Raw genomic sequence first — 18811 nt, 5'->3', positions numbered from 1 at the left:
CTCACATCAATGTCTCTCTTTCTCTCTCTCTCTTCCCTCCCTCCCCAACTCTCTAAAAATTAATGGAAAAAATATCCTCAGGTGAGGAATAACACACACAAAAAAAGTGTAGAGGAAAGCTTTGAGTTTGAGAGTTAGAGTCTATGTCCCTTTGGTTTTGTCCCTAAAGTTATAACGGGCAAAAAAAATTATATATATAATTACTTAGTATTAGTTCCACATGTATAAAATGGTAAGAGCATCCCTAACACTACTTTGCTCATAGAAATATATAAAAATTCATAAATTAGGAACCATATAGTACATTAGGCTTCTTAGGAGAAAGCAGTAGTATAAACATTAAAACAAGAATGGGGGAAAAATTGGTCAGAAAGAAGAATCTTAACATGTTTGCATGCAGTTCTTTTCACTCACTCATTCATTCAATTCATTTACTGAGCCACTAATAGAACAAGGTTATTAAAGCACTTCAGTGAGGCCCTAGCAAGTTTGGCTCAGTGGATAAAGCATTGGCCTGCAGACTGAAGGGTTCCAGGTTGGATTCCAGTCAAGGACACATGCCCAGGTTGCAGGCTCAATCCCCAGTAGGGGGCGTGCAGAAGGCAGTCAATCAATGATGTCTCTATCTCTCCCTCTCCATTCCTATCTGAAATCAATAAAAATATATTTAAAAAAAACATTTCAGTGAGGAACTATTTACAAAATAAAATACTGGCTTTCCCAACCCTCTTCATTCTATAACTACAATGAAAGCACTTATAATACTCCATAACCTAGAACTCTTTTCCACAAGAAAGTCTATTTTTAGCAGATGGACTATAAAGAGAAGCATAGGCTAAGAAAATAATCAAGGAGTTAAGAATAAGTACAGTTGACTTTTCAGAAGTTCCTCACTTTCATATCTGAGAAAGTACCACCACTATTTACAGTTCCATATTCTTGCCTATTTCTTTATTTTGCCCTACATAGGAAGCAGAACATTTCCTAAGATTTGACTACAGATACAAAAGGGACCCCAAAGCCAAGCTTTTTTTTTTTATTGATATTTTACAGAGAGGAAGGGAGAGGGATAGAGAGCTAGAAACATCGATGAGAGAGAAACATCGATCAGCTGCCTCCTGCACACCTCCCACTGGGGATGTTCCCGCAACCAAGGTACATGCCCTTGACCGGAATCGAACCCGGGACCCTTCAATCCGCAGGCCGACGCTCTATCCACTGAGCCAAACTGGTTTCGGCCCAAAGCCAAGCTTTTGTTCAATCGAAGATCCTTTATTTTTCTTAAAATAAAAATTCTATACAAGTTTGGTTAAAATAATTAAGTCCTTGAAGTAAAGAAGGTATCAACTTCTTGGGCCACTCCTTGACCTTCTCAGTCTAGAGCAGTAAGACTGGTCTGAGGCTTTGGGAAGTTCCTCTGACCTGGTTAAGGGACTCAGGCACTTATGGATACTAGTCCTTGAGTAGAAGGCTTTGGGGTTCAGGAATGACCAATAATACCACCCTGACTCCCCAAGAAGACTGTACCTCCTCTTTAACAGTGCCAAACTCAGGATCCAGCGCTTTGAAGTGATACCGGTGATTCCCTTCTCGGTCAATAGCTGCTTTAAAATCCTTCAGTGTCACCTCCCCCAGCCTGCAACAAATAGAGCTCTAAAATAGACTGTTTATCAACAGGTTGGAAAGATAAGGCTAGCTTTAAATCCAAGCCCCTGCCAAAGTCTCCTGAGGCAGAAATAGCTTGGTTTTGTTAGGTCACTGCCCCTTATAACCCAGATGATTCTACAAAGCAGAGGTTAGGGAGCCAGTCACCATTAGGGAATAAAAATGGCATTATAAATGGGGTGATCTGAGAATTTAAAATAGGTTTATTCAGCAACAGCCAAATCACTCTTTTCCTTTTCTCTGGATAAAAGACATAAGGTCTCTGAAATCTAATTATTGAACTCCCTTCTAACCCAGAACAAATAAAAGCAGACTCTCTAAGAAAGAGAAATCCTGTCACTTTTCTCAGTTGTTGGTTCCACAGCTTAAATATTTATTTCAGAGCCTTTAACCTTAGAAGGGAGTATATTGGCCCAGAGTTTGAAGGTTCTTTTAATATGATTTCTCAATACAGTAGTTGTAGTCATCAAATAGTAACAAAGATCAATGACAGCAATCCATGGCTATCAGCAGGAACTATTATGAGCACTTAAACTATTTCCTAACTTGAAGCCTATTTGCATATCAAGATTGGAAGCATATTTGTTGTATCTGTGCTTTAGCAAGCAGATCATGACTTGTCCCTTGTAATGCCCCTGGTAAAGCTGAAACTAGAAGCTCTCTGTCCTGTGCTCTCCTCACTACACCATACAGCTTCTCAAACACCTCTTAGCTGGTTAGATGGATGGGCAATAACTAATGATTCTGCCTTCCTGCCCTTTTAAAAAGAGAAATAGATCCAAGAATCTTACCTCTTTGGTATATTGACCATGAACGGTGTAAGTGAGCGGTCAGTGAAATAGAGCACTTTAGTGCAGGTGCTGCTGACAGTTGGAGAGCTCTGTGAGTGAGGCAAGGCTGCAATCAGAGAGACTGGTCAGAACATTCAACTTGCACCCAACCACCCCTCATTTCCAGTTTTTTTAAATGTCCCAGGAGGGCAGCAGGGGGGTGGAGAAGAGATTAACCAAAGAATTTATATGCACATATGCATAACCATGGACAGACAACAAGTGAAAGACTGGGGAGGGGGGGAGGGGGTCAATAGGGGAAAAAGGGGGACATCTGTAAAACTTTCAACAATAAAGATAATTTTTTTTTTTAAATGTCCCAGGAGGATGAAGCTGCCTGAGGTCACAGAACACTTTTCTTTTCACACCCTCGCCAAACACCAAGTCCACAGGGTGTGCCCCACAGGAAGTCACCACTAGGGCCACAAAGATGAGAAGTGCTTTGGATATGGACACTATCACCAAGACCATCGTTTCTTATCCATTCTAGGTATTCCTAGCAGGGAAATAGCAACTGTTCTGACAGGTATTGTTGCTAAGAGTCAAAGAGGCCATAGAAGCCCAGCAACATTTCAGCTAGGGCAGAATGGACACAGCAGGAGCTGCCTACACTGCCAACACTTAAGTTTTGGAGGTCTGTGATAGAAAATGCTCATGCAATTCATGAAATGAGAAGTGAATAGGAACAAGAACCATAGGAGCAAAATAACCTTAGAAACTCAGATGCCAAGGGAGCCTCATGCTTCCAGTCTAAGAAGACCTACCTTATCCCTTAGCTACAGAGGATCTATATGTGTTGGCCCATGGTTTTTAACTCAGTTCTCTCTCTCTTTTTTTTTTTTAATATGTTTTATTGATGTTTTACAGAGAGGAAGGGAGAGGGACAGAGAGCCAGAAACATCGATGAGAGAGAAACATCAATCAGCTGCCTCCTGCACACCTCCCACTGGGGATGTGCCCGCAACCAAGGTACATGCCCTTGACTGGAATAGAACCCGGGACGCCTCAGTCCACAGGCCGACGCTCTATCCACTGAGCCAAACCGGTTTCGGCTTAACTCAGTTCTCTTGATCCACATCTTGTCTCTACCCTTTGTATAGGTACTTATGTAAAATTTTTATTTAGTTCTAAAATATATTTGTATTGTGGGGTTTTTTTAGAATTTTAAAAAATTGATTTTAGAGGGGAGGGGGAGAGCGAAACATCAATGTGAGAGAAAAACATTGATTGGTAGGTTCCCTGACCAGAATGAACTGCAACCTGGGTATGTGCCCTGACTGGAAATAGAACCAGAAAGTGGTGACTTTCTGGTGTACAATGACGCTTCAACCAATTGACCCACACCAACCAGGAGTGGAAACTTTTTATTAATGAGTACTTGTGATTATGACTTTAAGAGAACAGGAAGAGCCCTACCTGGGTTGGCTCAGTGGATAGAGCGTTGGCCTGCGGACTGAAGGGTCCCAGGTTCGATTCCGGTCAAAGACACATGCCTTGGTTGCAGGCTTGATCCCCAGTAGGGGGCGTGCAGGAGGCAGCCGATCAATGATTCTCTCTCATCATTGATGTTTCTATCTCTCTCTCCCTCTCCTTTCCTCTCTGAAATCAATAAAAATAAAATTAAGAGAACAGGAGGAAAGACCAATCAGAAACTTTTATCATAAGAACCAAAAAATAATAAAGTGTCATTAAAATCTGTCCTGTGCCCTATCTGGTGTTGATCAGTGTTCAGAGCATTGGCCGGCACACCAAAGGGTCATGAATTTGATTCCGGTCAAGGGCACATACCTGGGTTTCAGGTTGGATCCCTGCTCTGGTCAGGGAATGTGTGGGAGACAACTGATTGATGTGTCTCTCTCACATCAATGCCTCTCTCTCTCTCTTTCTCTTTTCCCTCTCTCTCTTCCACTCTAAAAAAAAAAAAACACAAAACAAAAAAAGGAAAAATATATCCTCAGGTGAGGATTAATAAAAATTTAAAAATCTGTCCTGAAATTCCATCTACATATATTTTCTTCTTAACTTTTTCTAGACATTGGTCCCATTCAAACTGGCAGCCACAGGAGAGCATTTCTAGGAAGGGGTTTCAAATAACGGAGAGTGTGAGGGAAGAATTAATACAGGGAAGACCAGGTAATATTCATTCTTTGTATAGCAATCACAGTCAGTTTTCAGATTTTTTCTTCAAAGAATGCCAATTATTAAAACTATATGCCATGATGCTCCTTGGACTCTAGCACCTAAAATATTCACTTTAATCACTAAATTTTATTATTGATTGATTCATTCATTCATCCATTCAACAAACATTTATTTTACACTTACCATGTGCTAAATTTCGGGAATATAGAATCAACCATATGTGGTCTCTGACCTCAAAGAGTTTACAATTTAGTATGGATGACAAATATGGATATAAATAATTACACTGAAATCAGACTTGTGCAAACTGCACAGGAGGACTGAAGATGGAGTGGTTAATTCCACCTGGAAGAGGTCAGAAGGCCCCATAAAAGGCTTAAAAAATCATCAGAGAAGTTGAAAAGGGCATTCCAAGAGGGAAGGATACATGTAAATACATGGAATGTGATCATGTATGTTAAAAATTAAAAGTTAACTAGTAAGGCTAGAGCACAAGGAATACATTGGGAAGTTGTGGAAGATGAGAATAATAAAATAGGCAGGGGACATATGACAAGGACTCTGCCAGCATAAAACATTTAGATATTAGTCGTAAGCTCTGGGGAGATACTAAAAAAGAGCGACACGATCACACAGACATTTTCTAGTAGAAAGGCCAATCTAGCAGCAAAGTAAAGTGCGAGTTGGATAGGAGAAACTCTGGAAACCAATAATCCCATTAACAGGCAATTAAAAACAATCGGAAAGATGAGGAAGGGCAAGATGGAATCAGAGAAGAGATAGATTTGAGGATCCTTTATTTTTTAAAATATATTTTTATTGATTTCAGAGAAGAAGGGAGAGGGAGAGATAGAAACATCAATGATGAGAGAGAATCATTGATTGGCTGCCTCCTGCATGCCCCCTATTGGGGACCAAGCCCGCAACCTCAGCATATGCCCTTGATGGGAATCGAACCTGGGGACTCTTCAGTCCGAAGGTTGAAGCTCTATCCACTGAACCAAACCGGCTAAGGCAGATTTGAGGGACTTTTAGAAGGTAAAAGTCTTGGTACTTGGGATATAGTTGAATGTTGGGGATAAAAGGGGAGTAAAAATAGTTTTATAGTCTGGGGGGGGGGGAAAGATGCATGGCAGTATTCCATTGTGTAAATGTACCACATCTTTTTTATCCATTCATCTACTAATGGGCACTGGGGCTGTTTCCAGATCTTGGCTATTGTAAATAACATGGCAGTGAACACAGGGGTGCATATATTCTTTCTGACTACATGGCTGTAAAGAAGAAGGAACTTTGTGACAGCATGGATGGACATGGAGATTATTATGCTAAGCAAAATAAGCCAGTCAGAGAAAGACAAATACCATATTATCTCATATATGGAATCTAATGAACAAAATAGGACTAGAGCATGGATACATGAAACAGACCGGCAGATCTCATAGGGGAGGGGGAATGGAAGAGATTAGCCCAAGAACATATATGCATATATGCATAGCCCATGGACATCAACAATGTGACGAAGGCCGGGAGGAGGAGGGGTGAAAGAGGATAGAGGTGGGGGGAAATGGAGGACATCTGTAATACTGTCAACAATTAAAATAAAAAAAGATGCATGATAGTACTATTAACTAATATAGGGATAGAGAGGTGAGTTATGTCATACTTTAAAATGTTTATTGGTTGCCTATTATGTATCAAATACTAGAGATGCAAAAATAAATTAGATCCAATCCCCATCTTTAAGGAGCTCAAAGTCTAGTGGGGTGAAATAGCAAAACAGTTACAATATAATAGAATGTGAAAATAATATTGCTATGTACTGAATTATGCCCTTCCCAAATTCGTATATTGAAACCATAAACCCTAGTATTACAGACAGGGTCTTTAAGGACAGATTAAAGTTAAGGGAGGTTATAAGAGTGGAGCCCCGATCCCATAGAACTGGTGCCTTTATAAGAAGAGGAACAGACATCAGAGCTCTCTCTCCACCATGTGAGGACACAGCAAGAAGGTAGCCATCTGCAAGCCAGGAAGAGAGCTCTGCCTCACCAAAACCTGGCCATGCTGGCACCCTGATCTTGGGACTTACAGCCTACAGAACTGTGAGAAAATAAACTCCTGTTTTTTAAGTCACTCAGACCATGGTGTTTTGTTATGGCAGCCCAAGTTAATACAAATGTTACGGACACATTCTGGGTGAATTTCAAGGAAAGTGTAATCATGATGTCAAATGCCACACAGAGGTATAGTAACTAAAAATAGGTTTAGTAAATAGGTCATCAATGACATTAGAGAGCAGTTTCAGTTGATTGGTAAAGAAAACTGAGTTGGATTACAGACTTCCCTAGTGAAAAAGAAAGAGAGTAATGAGGGAGAACAAGCCTTACACAACATTAAATCATGATAAAATAATTGTTACGTCAGTGTGAAATTACTATAAAAAGCATGTACAAAAAACTCAAATAGAAGACCCCAAAACAAATCTTTGTGTATGTGTGTGTATAAATTTAATACATAACTTTAAAAGGCATCACAAATCAATTTTAGTTTTTAAGTTCATGATCATTTGGAGTTAATTTCTGTATATGGCATGAGGTATGTGTCAAGACTGTTTTTATATGGGTCTTTAATTACTCCAGGACCATGTGTTGAAAAGCCTATCCTTCTGTGTTTTGTTTTTTTTCTGGTCGGGTAACCTAAACCTTCATTCCTTTGCCATTGACAAGCCCTTTCATAGCTACTGAAAATCTACTGGCCAAATATTTCTGAACTCTCTATTTTGTTCAACTAATCCATGTGTCTATGCATTCACCTATAGTGTACTAACTTTTTAGTTTTAAAATCAGATAGTGTGATCATCCAAATACTTCGTTCATCTTTCTCACCTTTTTCTGTGTGGCTATTCCTTTTTTTTTTTTTTTTTAATTCTTTATTGTTGAAAGTATTACATATGTCACTCCACCCCCCTCTTATTAACCCCCTCCAGTCTGTGTGGCTATTTCAATCCCTTTATTGTTTCATATAAATTTTAGAATCAGCTTGTTTATATCTACAAAAGAATTTTTATTGGAATATGATTGAAGCTATAGATTATTTGGGGAGAACGGATCAATATTGAGTACTCTAATCAATAAACATGGTATATCTGCCCTGACTGGTTTGGCTCAGTGGATAGAGCATCGGCCTGTGGACTGAAAGGTCCCGGGTTCGATTCCAGTCAAGGGCATGTACCTTGGTTGCGGGCACATCCCCTGTGGGAGGTGTGCAGGAGGCAGCTGATCAATGTTTCTCTCTCATCGATGTTTGTAACTATCTATCCTCTCCCTTTCCTCTCTGTAAGAAATCAATAAAATATATTAAAATAAATAAATAAATAAATAAATAAATAAATAAACATGGTATATCTTCCCATTTCTTTATATGTTCTTTGATTTATTTCTTCTGTGTTCTATAGTTTTCTTTTTTTTTTAATATATTTTCATTGATTTCAGAGAGGAAGGGAGAAGGAGAAATAGAAACATCAATGATGAGAGAGAATCATTGATCATCTGCCTCCTGCATGCCCCCGACTGGGGAGACCACAACCCAAGCTTGTGCCCTGACTGTGAATCGAACTGTGACCTCCTGCTTCATAGGTCGAGGCTCAACCACTGAGCCACGCTGGCCAGGGTTTCATGTTTCTTTTTTGTTGTTGTTAATAGTTTTCCATTGATCTTTTATAGAGAGTGGAAGAGAGAGGGAAGGATAGTGAGAAACATCAATGTGAGAGAAACATATGAATTGGTTGCCTCCTGCATGCGGGAGGAGCCTGAAACCAAGGTATGTTTGACAGGAATTGAACCCGAACCCTTTGGTCTGCAGGCCAATGCTCTAACCACTAAGAAACACTGGCCAGGACATACTTTAGGTTTTGTTTATTATTATTTTCTTAATTGTATATGTGACATACAAAACTGGTTATGGTTAGCTTTATACTATTTGGTTTTTGAAAATTATTTACATACTTTTAGATTGGGTCTGGATAAACTATAAAAGATAAGAAAATGTGAACGTTATTAACTCAAAAGGTAAGATATAGAGTAAAACAGAAATTATGAGGCAGGGTAGATTTCCAACATGTTGGAATGAACAGGGAGAAAAATGTAATGAGTAGGCATAGAGCAGGTAAAAAATACTACCTAGACATGAGCACTAGATGGCGCAACGATTTTGCAGGACTTAAACCAAATGACCTAAGCACTCAAAGTTTTAAGGAAACTAACCCCCCCCCCCCCCCCCCCCCCCCCCCGCCAAATCAAGCTTCTTGCTGCTAGGAAGAACTGGAATTTTCTGTGCTATTTGGGTTGTAGGATAATTTGTGTGTGTTTTTGTTGTCTTGAATTTTGTTTTGTTTGGTATAAATGTTTTAAGCTTGTAGTATTTCCCAAAGATATTTTAGCTTCTCTGAGTCAACAGAACAGCACCCTGCACATGGTTAAATAAATGGTACTTGAAGTGATAAAGGTGATGATGATGGTATCTTCATAGTCCTAGAAATAACACGATACTAACTAGTATTGATACAGAAACAACATATTATAAAAGTGAAATTATATAAGAAAAATTCGATCCACAAAATACTAATGTCTGATCTAATATTCCAGGAGACCTTACTGAGCAATAATGAGCACTTACTGGAATTAGGGGGCCAGGACTCCCGGTATTCACTACCTGCTTGAGTTCTGGGTGACTTGCCCCAAACCTGGAGAGCCACACAAAAATCACAAGAATTATGATCAACGGGAGAACTTAACCAAGAAATTTAAATTTAAAACGTGTGCCTAAAATATACTCTTTCTACCATTTGCCTAAAATATACATCTTCTTCCACAGTGTATAAAACTGTACATATTTACTCTAACAATAATAATGCACATTTATAAAAGGGTTTCTAATTTTCAAGCATTTTCCATATATTTCCTCATCTAATACGAGCTCATTCAGGGGGGAAGGGTAAGGGAAATAAGCAGTAGAGAGAGCTGTGGGGCCAAGCACAATTCCTTAGATCAGGGGTCCTCAAACTTTTTAAACAGGGGGCCAGTTCACTGTCCCTCAGACAGATGGAGGGCCGGACTATAGTTTAAAAAAACAACTATGAACAAATTCCTATGCGCACTGCGGGCCCGGGATGAGTCGGCTGCTAAGCAGGACAGGCAGCGGCACCCGGTGGGCCGGATAAATGTCCTCGGCGGGCCGCATGTGGCCCGCGGGCCAGCCGTAGTTTGAGGACGCCTGCCTTAGATAGTTAAACAGTTGCTAGGAATGAGAGTTATCATGAAGTCCCTCCCTGGATTGTCAAACCATGATGAAGAGGAAAACCAAAGAGGAAAGCAACTCTAACCTTCAGCAGGGTCTCATCCTTTAGCACTACCTTCCTCTAGATTAAAATGGATAAAATTAAGCTTCTTCGGGAGCTTGCCTAAGAGAAACAGCATAGAACGAGGATTACCCTTTTTTCTTGCTTTTTCTGGGTCTCCATGACATGCAGGCGCTCCATGAGGCTGGAGATGCCCTGCTCCAGGCTGTCGATGGTGTGGTGCTGAGGGTCGTGGCCACTGAAGCTGTTGCGCAGGCTGCGGAGAGCATCTCGAACGAGCTGCAGGTCGCTGGTCTGTGGGCGAGAGTGAGGTGCTGCTGGCATGCTGCAGTATCATGTTATTAACTATATCCTGGCCACTGGGCTTAAGAAGACATAGGAGAGAAATCTCCAGGATAGATCTTTTAGTTTTGAGGGAAGAGGTGTGGATTATAGGAAATGTTCCTCCACAGAAGCAGGCCTGCTCTTTCCCACCAATCCTTCATTTCTTTTCTTTTTTTTTTTTTTAATATATATTTTATTGATTTTTTACAGAGAGGAAGGGAGAAGGATAGAGTTAGAATCATCGATGAGAGAGAAACATCGATCAGCTGCCTCTTGCACACCTCCTACTGGGGATGTGCCCGCAACTAAGGTACATGCCCTTGACCGGAATCGAACCTGGGACCTTTCAGTCCACAGGCTGATGCTCTATCCACTGAGCCAAACCGGTTTCGGCCAATCCTTCATTTCGTTTAACAAGTGCCTCAGATCTTTACACACCCAACAGATGCAAGACTAGGGAAGTGGGATATAAAAGGCGAGTCCACTAGTGATGGCTAAGGTGCTCTTCTGGTTTCAGTTGAAGTGGCAGGTATGTACTCAAATCTTAAGAACCTACCCCTCTAGGAGTGATTGAAGCAGCTCCTTTTCCTGCTATCGGAGGGAGAAAACCATTGCTTTGAGAGCTGTGACAGTTGTAATTGGTCACCTACAGCAGCAAGAAGAAATGATGCTTGTTATGAGAGAGTTCTAAACCAAGATGTCCTGTCTTACTTTTCTTCTTTACATTTATCACTTCCTGACATAGTTTATAATTATATAATTATATATCTGTTTCATATCTCTATTAGAATGTATAGGGCCTTTTTCCCCTTTGTTCATCGCTTCATATCCTGTACTTGACCCTTCCTAGGCACTGTTGAATGTAGAATAAACAAAAGGGAAACCTCAGCTGGGACGCCTCCAACCTACACTCTGCCTGGCCACTGGAGGGCCTGAGAATGCTGCTACAGCACCTCTGGCCTTTGCTTCAGTAATTTAAAAATAAAAACAATGGCTAACTTTCCTTCCTTCCTTCCTTCCTTCCTTCCTTCCTTCCTTCCTTCCTTCCTTCCTTCCTTCCTTTCTTCCTTCCTTCCTTCCTTTCTTTCTTCCTTTCTTTCTCCCTCTCTTTCTTCCTTCCTTCCTTCCTTCCTTCCTTCCTTCCTTCCTTTCTGAAATATCTTTTTATTGATGTCAGAGAGAGAGGAAGGAAGAGGGAGAGAGGGATAAAAACATCAATGATAAGAATCATTGATCAAAAAAAAAAAAAAGGATCATTGATCAGCTTCCTCCTGCACGCCCCCTACTGGGGATCGAGCCAGCAACCCGGGCATGTACCCTGACTGGGAATTGAACCGTGACCTCCTGGTTCATGGGTCGAGGCTTAACTACTGAGCCACACCAACCACGTAATGACTAACTTTTCTTGATCCTGATTCTGAGCCAGGTGGATCTACCAGGACTGTTTAGTCATCTACCTGGATTATTTTTTTAATTTAAATTCTTTATTATTGAAAGTATATGTCTCCTTTTTTCCCTCCATTGACCTCTCCCCGGACACTCCCACCCCCCATACCTGGGTTATTTTATGTATTCTTCATAACAGCAGAGAGGGCCACTATTATTTCCATTTTCCAGATGAGCCTTATTTCTAAGGTTCAGAAGCTAAGTAAATTAAAGTCACACAATGGTCAAAAGTGGTAAAGATGTACCAATGTTACACCAATAAATTTAATTTTAAAAAGTGGTAAAGATGTATCTGAAACCAGATTTTCTTATCCTGGAATCTGTATTCATAACCCCCTCACCAAATAACCTCCTAAAAAACTGACCTGTGGCTTTGGTTCAGTCCTGACTCAGAAACAAAACCCTCTCTTTGCCCTTGTAAATGTGGGAGGGAGACTCCGAGTTGGAGGTTACCTCATCTGCCTCTCTTTTCATACAGTGAGCCAAAAGGACATCTTTGTGTTCTAGCTCCCGCTCTAGATCCACCTGCAAACCAGAGACTAAGTCAGGAAAGCATTTCTTCAGACCACAGGGACAGGAAGTCAGTGCTGAAGATGCCCCACCTGCTGGTAACTGGCCTCAGAGAGTTTCCGGAGTGCTTCCTCCAACTTGGCCTGGTGATGCTGAAGGAGGCGGTCCTTCTGCCCCAGCTCCTTCTGCAATAGAGAGAGAGCTTTCAGATGTAGCAAAGTCAAGAACATCGAACAGTTCACCCTTTGCGATGCAACTTCCATTGGAGGAAAGCAGAGCCTTGGGGGAAACAGTGCTTTCCTCCAGCTATACCCGGAAGACATCGCACACCACAGAAGTCTTCCATAGCGCAAAGGGTTTTTGGAAGGGTAAGGAGAAAGGGAACTACTGTGTGTAGAAGGACCACTACATGCTATCCATGCTAGTTAGATAGAAAGGTTAAGACTGAACTGAAGTTTCCACACTCCTAGTTCTGTGCTCCTTCTCCTAGCCATGCTCTCTATCTTCAGGGTTAGGGTTAGTGAACAAGGGAACACAGAAAAGGATTTCTTTGCCAAAAGCAAGGATGAGAACAGAGTACTTAAGTGCTCTTTGAACAACAGCAACATGGGCTGTTCATAAAACAAGGTCAGATGGAAATTATTTCCAAACTGACGTTCATTCTTACTTTATATTCTCCCAGGAGCCGGTTCCTCTCATCTAGCTTCCTCTGCAGATCCACCTGCAAGAAGGATAAGAAAGAATTAATGGCATGGAGGTACTGTCTGCCAAGCCCAGCAGGAAAATGTCTATTTAGTAACCACAGTTCATGTGAGAAGCAGAGAGGGCATGGCTGTGGTCAAAACACACAGCTGCTCTCCGTGTCTTTACACAGACTGTGGAAGCACAGGGTAGCCTCCATGTCTCGGTGTCCTCAACGCGAAGGGCTTGAGGCCAGTGTGTTGGAGACTCTCCCTTGGGAACAGACTCAAGTCTAACAGGAAATAAAGTAACTGCAGACACTGAGAGAAGACAACCTGAAATTAAGAGGTTAGGACAGCAGACCTAATTAGGGTTCAGTGAAGTCAGAGTTCATTCATTTAACTCACATTCTGGTTGTGTAGCTCATCTTTGTCCATATTGGCCCGCAGTAGTTCTTGTTTGAGCTGAAGAACAGATGTGTCCTGCTGAGCCAACCTCTGCTGCAAGGCATCCTGCGGTGCAGGGGTGGGGGGGGAGCTAATTACTGTGGTCCCAATTAATCAACCAGCCAGTTATTACTAAGACTTATTAAACCCCTCACTGGGTATCCCACATTAGTTCTGGCAACGCAGGTGGGAGTGACTTCAGGGATTGCCTCAGGAGATAAGCAGGGGTTTTCTTCCCCTTCCCGGACAGTGGCATCTACAGAACAATCCTATCCATTGTCCTACCAAACTACACGAAACCTGATTTTTCCTTCACTTGGTGCTCACCACTACCATCTACTTCATTCCTGACAGGGTGGTGTCCTAGAGAGAGGTCTTGGGGAATAAAAAAGACTTAGATTCTAATCACAAGTTCACCACTTACTTTTGTGACAGTGACCTTGGACGATGTACTCTCCTTCCTCCCACCCTGGCTTTCTCATCTATATCTTGGGCATATAAATACTCAGTCTACCTCTCTGCCAACTCCCTATTTCCTAGAAGGCTGGGACCTGTTTCTGCCTGCCACCCTATTCATCCAGAATCCCTGAGGTCCCTCCACCCTGCTTCCCAGAGCCCTGCACCTGCTGAGGGCTTCCATGCCTAATCTGAACCAGGACTGGGAATATACATATTTCCATGCTCAGAACTGTTCTTGGACTATGGTTCCTCCTCCCATACCCTAGAACCTTACCAACTTTAGGCTATCTTTCTCTCACCCTGAACACTCTTGGTTTCTCCCATGCTTAAGAAAGGTGAGTTATACATACTTACTTAAAAGGGTCATTCCTCCAACCACTGTGACCTCCAATGGAACTATGGACTGGGGCTGCATCCCAATGTATTGACCCTGACTTTCCTCTCTTCACAGACCACAAAGAAATGGTGCAGGCTCTGGAGAATGTGGGAGCCCATTCCTGAACATGCTGTCTGCCAGGACAGCACATGGCAAAGGCAGTCTAAGAAGCCCTGGCACCAGCAGTTCAGAGGAACATTTCCCAGTGCTCCATGGGAGAAAAAGCACTTCTGTGGTCAATAATTCTAAACTTGCTTTAGGCCACCTTCCTTATGAGAAACCTCCCCAGGTCCTTTAATATGTTACTATTCATTGTGACTCTTCAAGTCCAGAGGGCAGCTCTCAAACTTACTTGACCATGGAACACGTTTATTTCTTAAGTATCTCAAAGGACTAAGGCTCTGAAAAATGCTATAGTCCAGGCAACAAATGGAAGTGCAGGGAAGAGGGGAACACTGTTTTTCACTTCCAGTATTTATATACAGACATGCTCCTACTTGGGTGAAATAACATGCATTCAAGGTGATTAGCTATATCACTGGTTGTATGAGCAAGTGATTAAATAATCACATTTAGTGGCACACTGTGTAGCCACAAGCAACATGTCAAGCTGTATTTGCTGTATACTATTATTTGGGGGGAAATTATATATGTACTAGTGGCCCGGTGCATGGTGTGGTCCCTCGGCCTGGCCTGTAGGGATCGGGCCGAAACTGGCTCTCTGACATCCCCCAAGGGGCCCTGGATTGCAAGAGGGTGCAGGCCAGGCCGAGGGACCCAACAGGTGCATGATTGGGGCTGAGGAGAGACACGGGAGGTTGGCCAGCCAGGGAGGGACTGAGGGAGGGCTCCAGGGTATGTCTGGTCCATCTCACTCAGTCCTGATCAGCTGGACCCCAGCAGCAAGCTAACCTACCAGTCAGAGCATCTGCCCTGTGGTGATCAGTGCACGTCATAGCAACTGGTCAACCAGCCAACTGTCTGCCCCCCTGGTGGTCAGTGCATGTCATAGTAAGCGGTTGAGTGGCCTTAGCATATCATTAGCATATTACACTTTGGCCGACCAGTCGACTGGACACTTAGCATATTAGGCTTTTATTATATAGGATTTATTGATAACTGATAAGTTGCCTCCAGGAGAGAGAACTAGGTGACTGGGGGGACAGGGCCAGAAGTCAGGCTTTTTAAGGATTATCTTTTTGTACCTTATTAACTTTAAACCATTTGAGTACTATTAACTATCCAAGAACTAAGTAAGTTACAATTTTTAAGAGGATATACCTCTTTAGAACTGATAAAAAACTAAAACTGAAGAGAATTGTTAAGAATTGATTGTTTACAGACAGAAACAAGGCAGCACAGAGGGAAGTGGCAGCACCAGGGGTCATAAACCCCAGAAACAAGCCTCAGCAAAACAAAGGTGTATATTCCTTACCATGTCTCACTTGCCATCCACAAAGCTCTCCCTTTCCTAATAGCACAGAGTCTGCTAAAGGCCCCACCAAACGTATACAAAGAAAGACTAGAGGACCCATCCAACCTCCTAGCACCTACTCTTACCAGTAGACTACTTGATCTTGTAGATAATTTATTTAAAGATTTAAATGTCTTCCTTTTTACCTTTATTCCCTGCAAGTTTCTGGCTTCTTGTTTACATTTCAGCAAGTCCTTCTGCAAACCAAATACAGTTAGATCAGATGGAGAGCATCTGGGCTGCTTCAGATGCATTACCTCGTTCTGTCAGTAGGAACACAAAACTCAGATAACCATTCTATGAAAAATTAACTGTCTACTGAGGCAGAAAGGTCTGGTCCAGTTAACAGTGAAGGCTGACCCAGTCCATTCTGCCCTGTGGCACCCAGGCTCAACGCCAATAAAGAAGACACCACACATTCCCATAGGCTCTCATTCCTACAATTAGCAATCTTCACCACCAGGAAACAGAATCATAATAATCTAAATCCCTCTCATGAAATACGTGATCCATCTCAATATGCCTACCCCCATGTCTTCAATGATTATCTTGGTTTCTAATGTTTAGCCACGGGTCAAGCTGCTTCTGATTCTCTAAGAGCGTGTTGTTCTTCATGGACCAAACATAAATACATTTAGCCCAATAATGCAGTGCCAAGTAATTACCCCTCCTTGACAATAGAATAAACAAATGTATATGATTATCACTAGGAAAGAGATTTTAGGAGAGAAACACCCATAACTCGGACCCCACTCTCTTCTTATTGCATCACATCAAGAGTTTGGAATTAACACATTTGAAATGGAAACGGTTAATCTGGACTCCACAGATGGGCTCCAAAGTTATGCCAATAAAAATTCAAGTCAGTGAGTGTGTGTGCATGTGCTCTTGCATATTTCTGGGGAGAGGGTTAATGGTTTTAGGCATATACTTATGGCTCAAAAAAAAAGTTAACACATTGTGGACCAGTAGTTTTATTGCTAGCTTTACCCAGTGGCAAGATAAGTTTCTACTGAATGAGTACAAAAAACATTTTACATAAATGTTAAAGGCACGCTTTAAAATTAAATACCCATTACATTTTGAAGTTATTTATTACATGTTCTTACAAGCTAATTATCTTTTTAAAGTATGATACTTTGTAAAACACTGTGAAACAAGAATTCTTATGATCCGTCTGCAATGTGTTAAGATCCACTGACCTAAAAGAATTCTGGGAAGTATTCATTTAAAAAGATCTGGACTCTGCCCTAGTCAGTTTGGCTCAGGGGACAGAGTGTCGGCACGCAGACTGAAGGTCCTGGCTTCAGTCGGGGCGCATGTGGGAGGCAACCAGTCGATGTGTCTCTCTCACATCAATGTTTCTCTCTTTGTGTCTCTCCCACTCCCTTACACTCTCTCTAGAAATGAATTGGAAAATATTCTTGGGTGAGAATTAACAATAACAACAAAAAGATACTGGACTATATTTGATAACATTGTACTGCATATTTGAAAGTTGCTAAGGGAGTAGATCTTAAAAGATACCATCACAAGAAAAAAATTTTAACTATGTGATGCCGGAAGCCAATTCCAGCATATCATAATTGCAAGAGTTTCATCAAAAGGTTGATGGAACTTGAGGACTCAACAAGGGCTGAGTCACATATGTTATCACCTGTTGGGAATGGCTAAAGGCATTTCCCCAAACCTGAAAAAGATTGATTGTTTGCTGCCAGACAGCTCAGGGCATCTTAATCTACATGTTATTGCCTCCTATTGGCCAAACACCTGAACAGCCGTAGGCTATTCCCCATTCTGACAATGCTTCTGTAGGAAATCCTACCCTTTGAAGTGTATCTCCACCTTGCCTTAGGACAATTTGTGTTAATAAAAAGCAAGGGGTCCTGAGACAAGGAGAATTAGCTCCTTGTGTTAATAAAAAGCAAGGGGTCCTGAGACAGGGAGAATTAGCTCCTTTAGCTAAAGCTCCTCTGACCCCAAATGCCTTTCAAAATTATCTTTCATCTCTGGACTCTTACTTAATCTACACACAGCCTTCTCCAGATTCCAGAACCCTTCTAGATGCCGGATCAAGACCCACCGGTGTTAAATGTAACCCAACGTCCGGCATTAATTGGCGTCCCGAACTGGGGCTTCCTGAACCCTTGCAGCACCAACATTAATGTGACTATATATATATATATATATATATATATATATATATATATATATATATATAAAATCAATAAGTTCTTTATCTGAAACTAATATGTTTATGTCAATTATAAAAAAGAGCATACTGATAATATATCCAGTTTTTATTTATATTACTTTAAAAAATAATGAAACATTTCAAACACATAAAGGTATAATGACATAGATGCCTATTACTCATCACTGAGATTAAAAAGATGTTACCTTTTGCCATATATAGGACATATCTCTCTTTCAATCAAAGGCACAATACAGACATAGGTACAGCTAGAGTCATGTGTCTGCATCCCTTACCCCCTCCCTATTACTGTCCTGAAGTTTGAATTTTTTTCAAAGGGTAAATGTACATGTCCTGACATACCTTTAGGTCCTTATTCTCCTCCACACTCTGATCCAGACGACTTTGGATTATAATCTGAATATAAGGCAAAAAGCGATGTTTAAGTACCTATGCTGTGAAATTCAGAGGCCATTCATTCAATAAACATTTATTGAACATTTACTACTGTGGATACAAAGGATAGAAAACAGTGTCCGCCCTCTAATGGATGCATATGCCCAGGGAGGTGGAAGCAGATGAATAGGGACAAAGTTTAAAGTAACTACTAGTATGTGTTGGATGCAGGAGGTTGGGCAAAGGCAAAGAGAAATAGCAAGGGATAAAGTTGGAGAGAAAAATAGGGGCCAGATCATGAAAGGCCAGAGAGGGCAATGGGGAATCCATGAAGCATTTTAGGCAAAGAGATGACAAAATGAGGTTTCCCTTGCAGGTAAATCATTCTTGCTGTTTTATACAAAATGAACCAGGAAGAACAGGAGAGGAATCAGGAAAGCTAGTTAGAAGGTTGCTAGAATATTGGATAAAGGCCTGAATTAAAGTAGTGGCTGTGAGAATGGAGAAAA

The 18811-nt window shown here is 41.4% G+C and overlaps 1 protein-coding gene across 4 annotated transcripts in view; it reads right to left on the bottom strand.

Moving 5' to 3' along the window:
• DIXDC1 (DIX domain containing 1) overlaps positions 1 to 18811 on the bottom strand; it is a 64195-nt gene that overhangs the window by 3801 nt on the left and 41583 nt on the right. For all 4 annotated transcript variants that reach the window (XM_080640479.1, XM_080640478.1, XM_080640481.1 and 1 more), the window contains 11 exons: positions 18270 to 18323; positions 15859 to 15909; positions 13365 to 13469; positions 12944 to 12997; positions 12369 to 12461; positions 12220 to 12291; positions 10877 to 10966; positions 10129 to 10290; positions 9315 to 9381; positions 2457 to 2562; positions 1528 to 1636 (listed from right to left, as the gene is read on the bottom strand). In XM_080640479.1, coding sequence (XP_080496605.1) covers positions 1528 to 1636; positions 2457 to 2562; positions 9315 to 9381; positions 10129 to 10290; positions 10877 to 10966; positions 12220 to 12291; positions 12369 to 12461; positions 12944 to 12997; positions 13365 to 13469; positions 15859 to 15909; positions 18270 to 18323 — 963 coding nt within the window. The remainder of the gene's footprint in view (positions 1 to 1527; positions 1637 to 2456; positions 2563 to 9314; positions 9382 to 10128; positions 10291 to 10876; positions 10967 to 12219; positions 12292 to 12368; positions 12462 to 12943; positions 12998 to 13364; positions 13470 to 15858; positions 15910 to 18269; positions 18324 to 18811) is intronic.

The sequence above is a fragment of the Plecotus auritus genome, assembly GCF_963455305.1.
Source record: "Plecotus auritus genome assembly, chromosome: 9".
NCBI classification, from domain to species: Eukaryota; Metazoa; Chordata; class Mammalia; order Chiroptera; family Vespertilionidae; genus Plecotus; species Plecotus auritus.
This window is presented reverse-complemented; position numbering and strand designations above follow the sequence as displayed.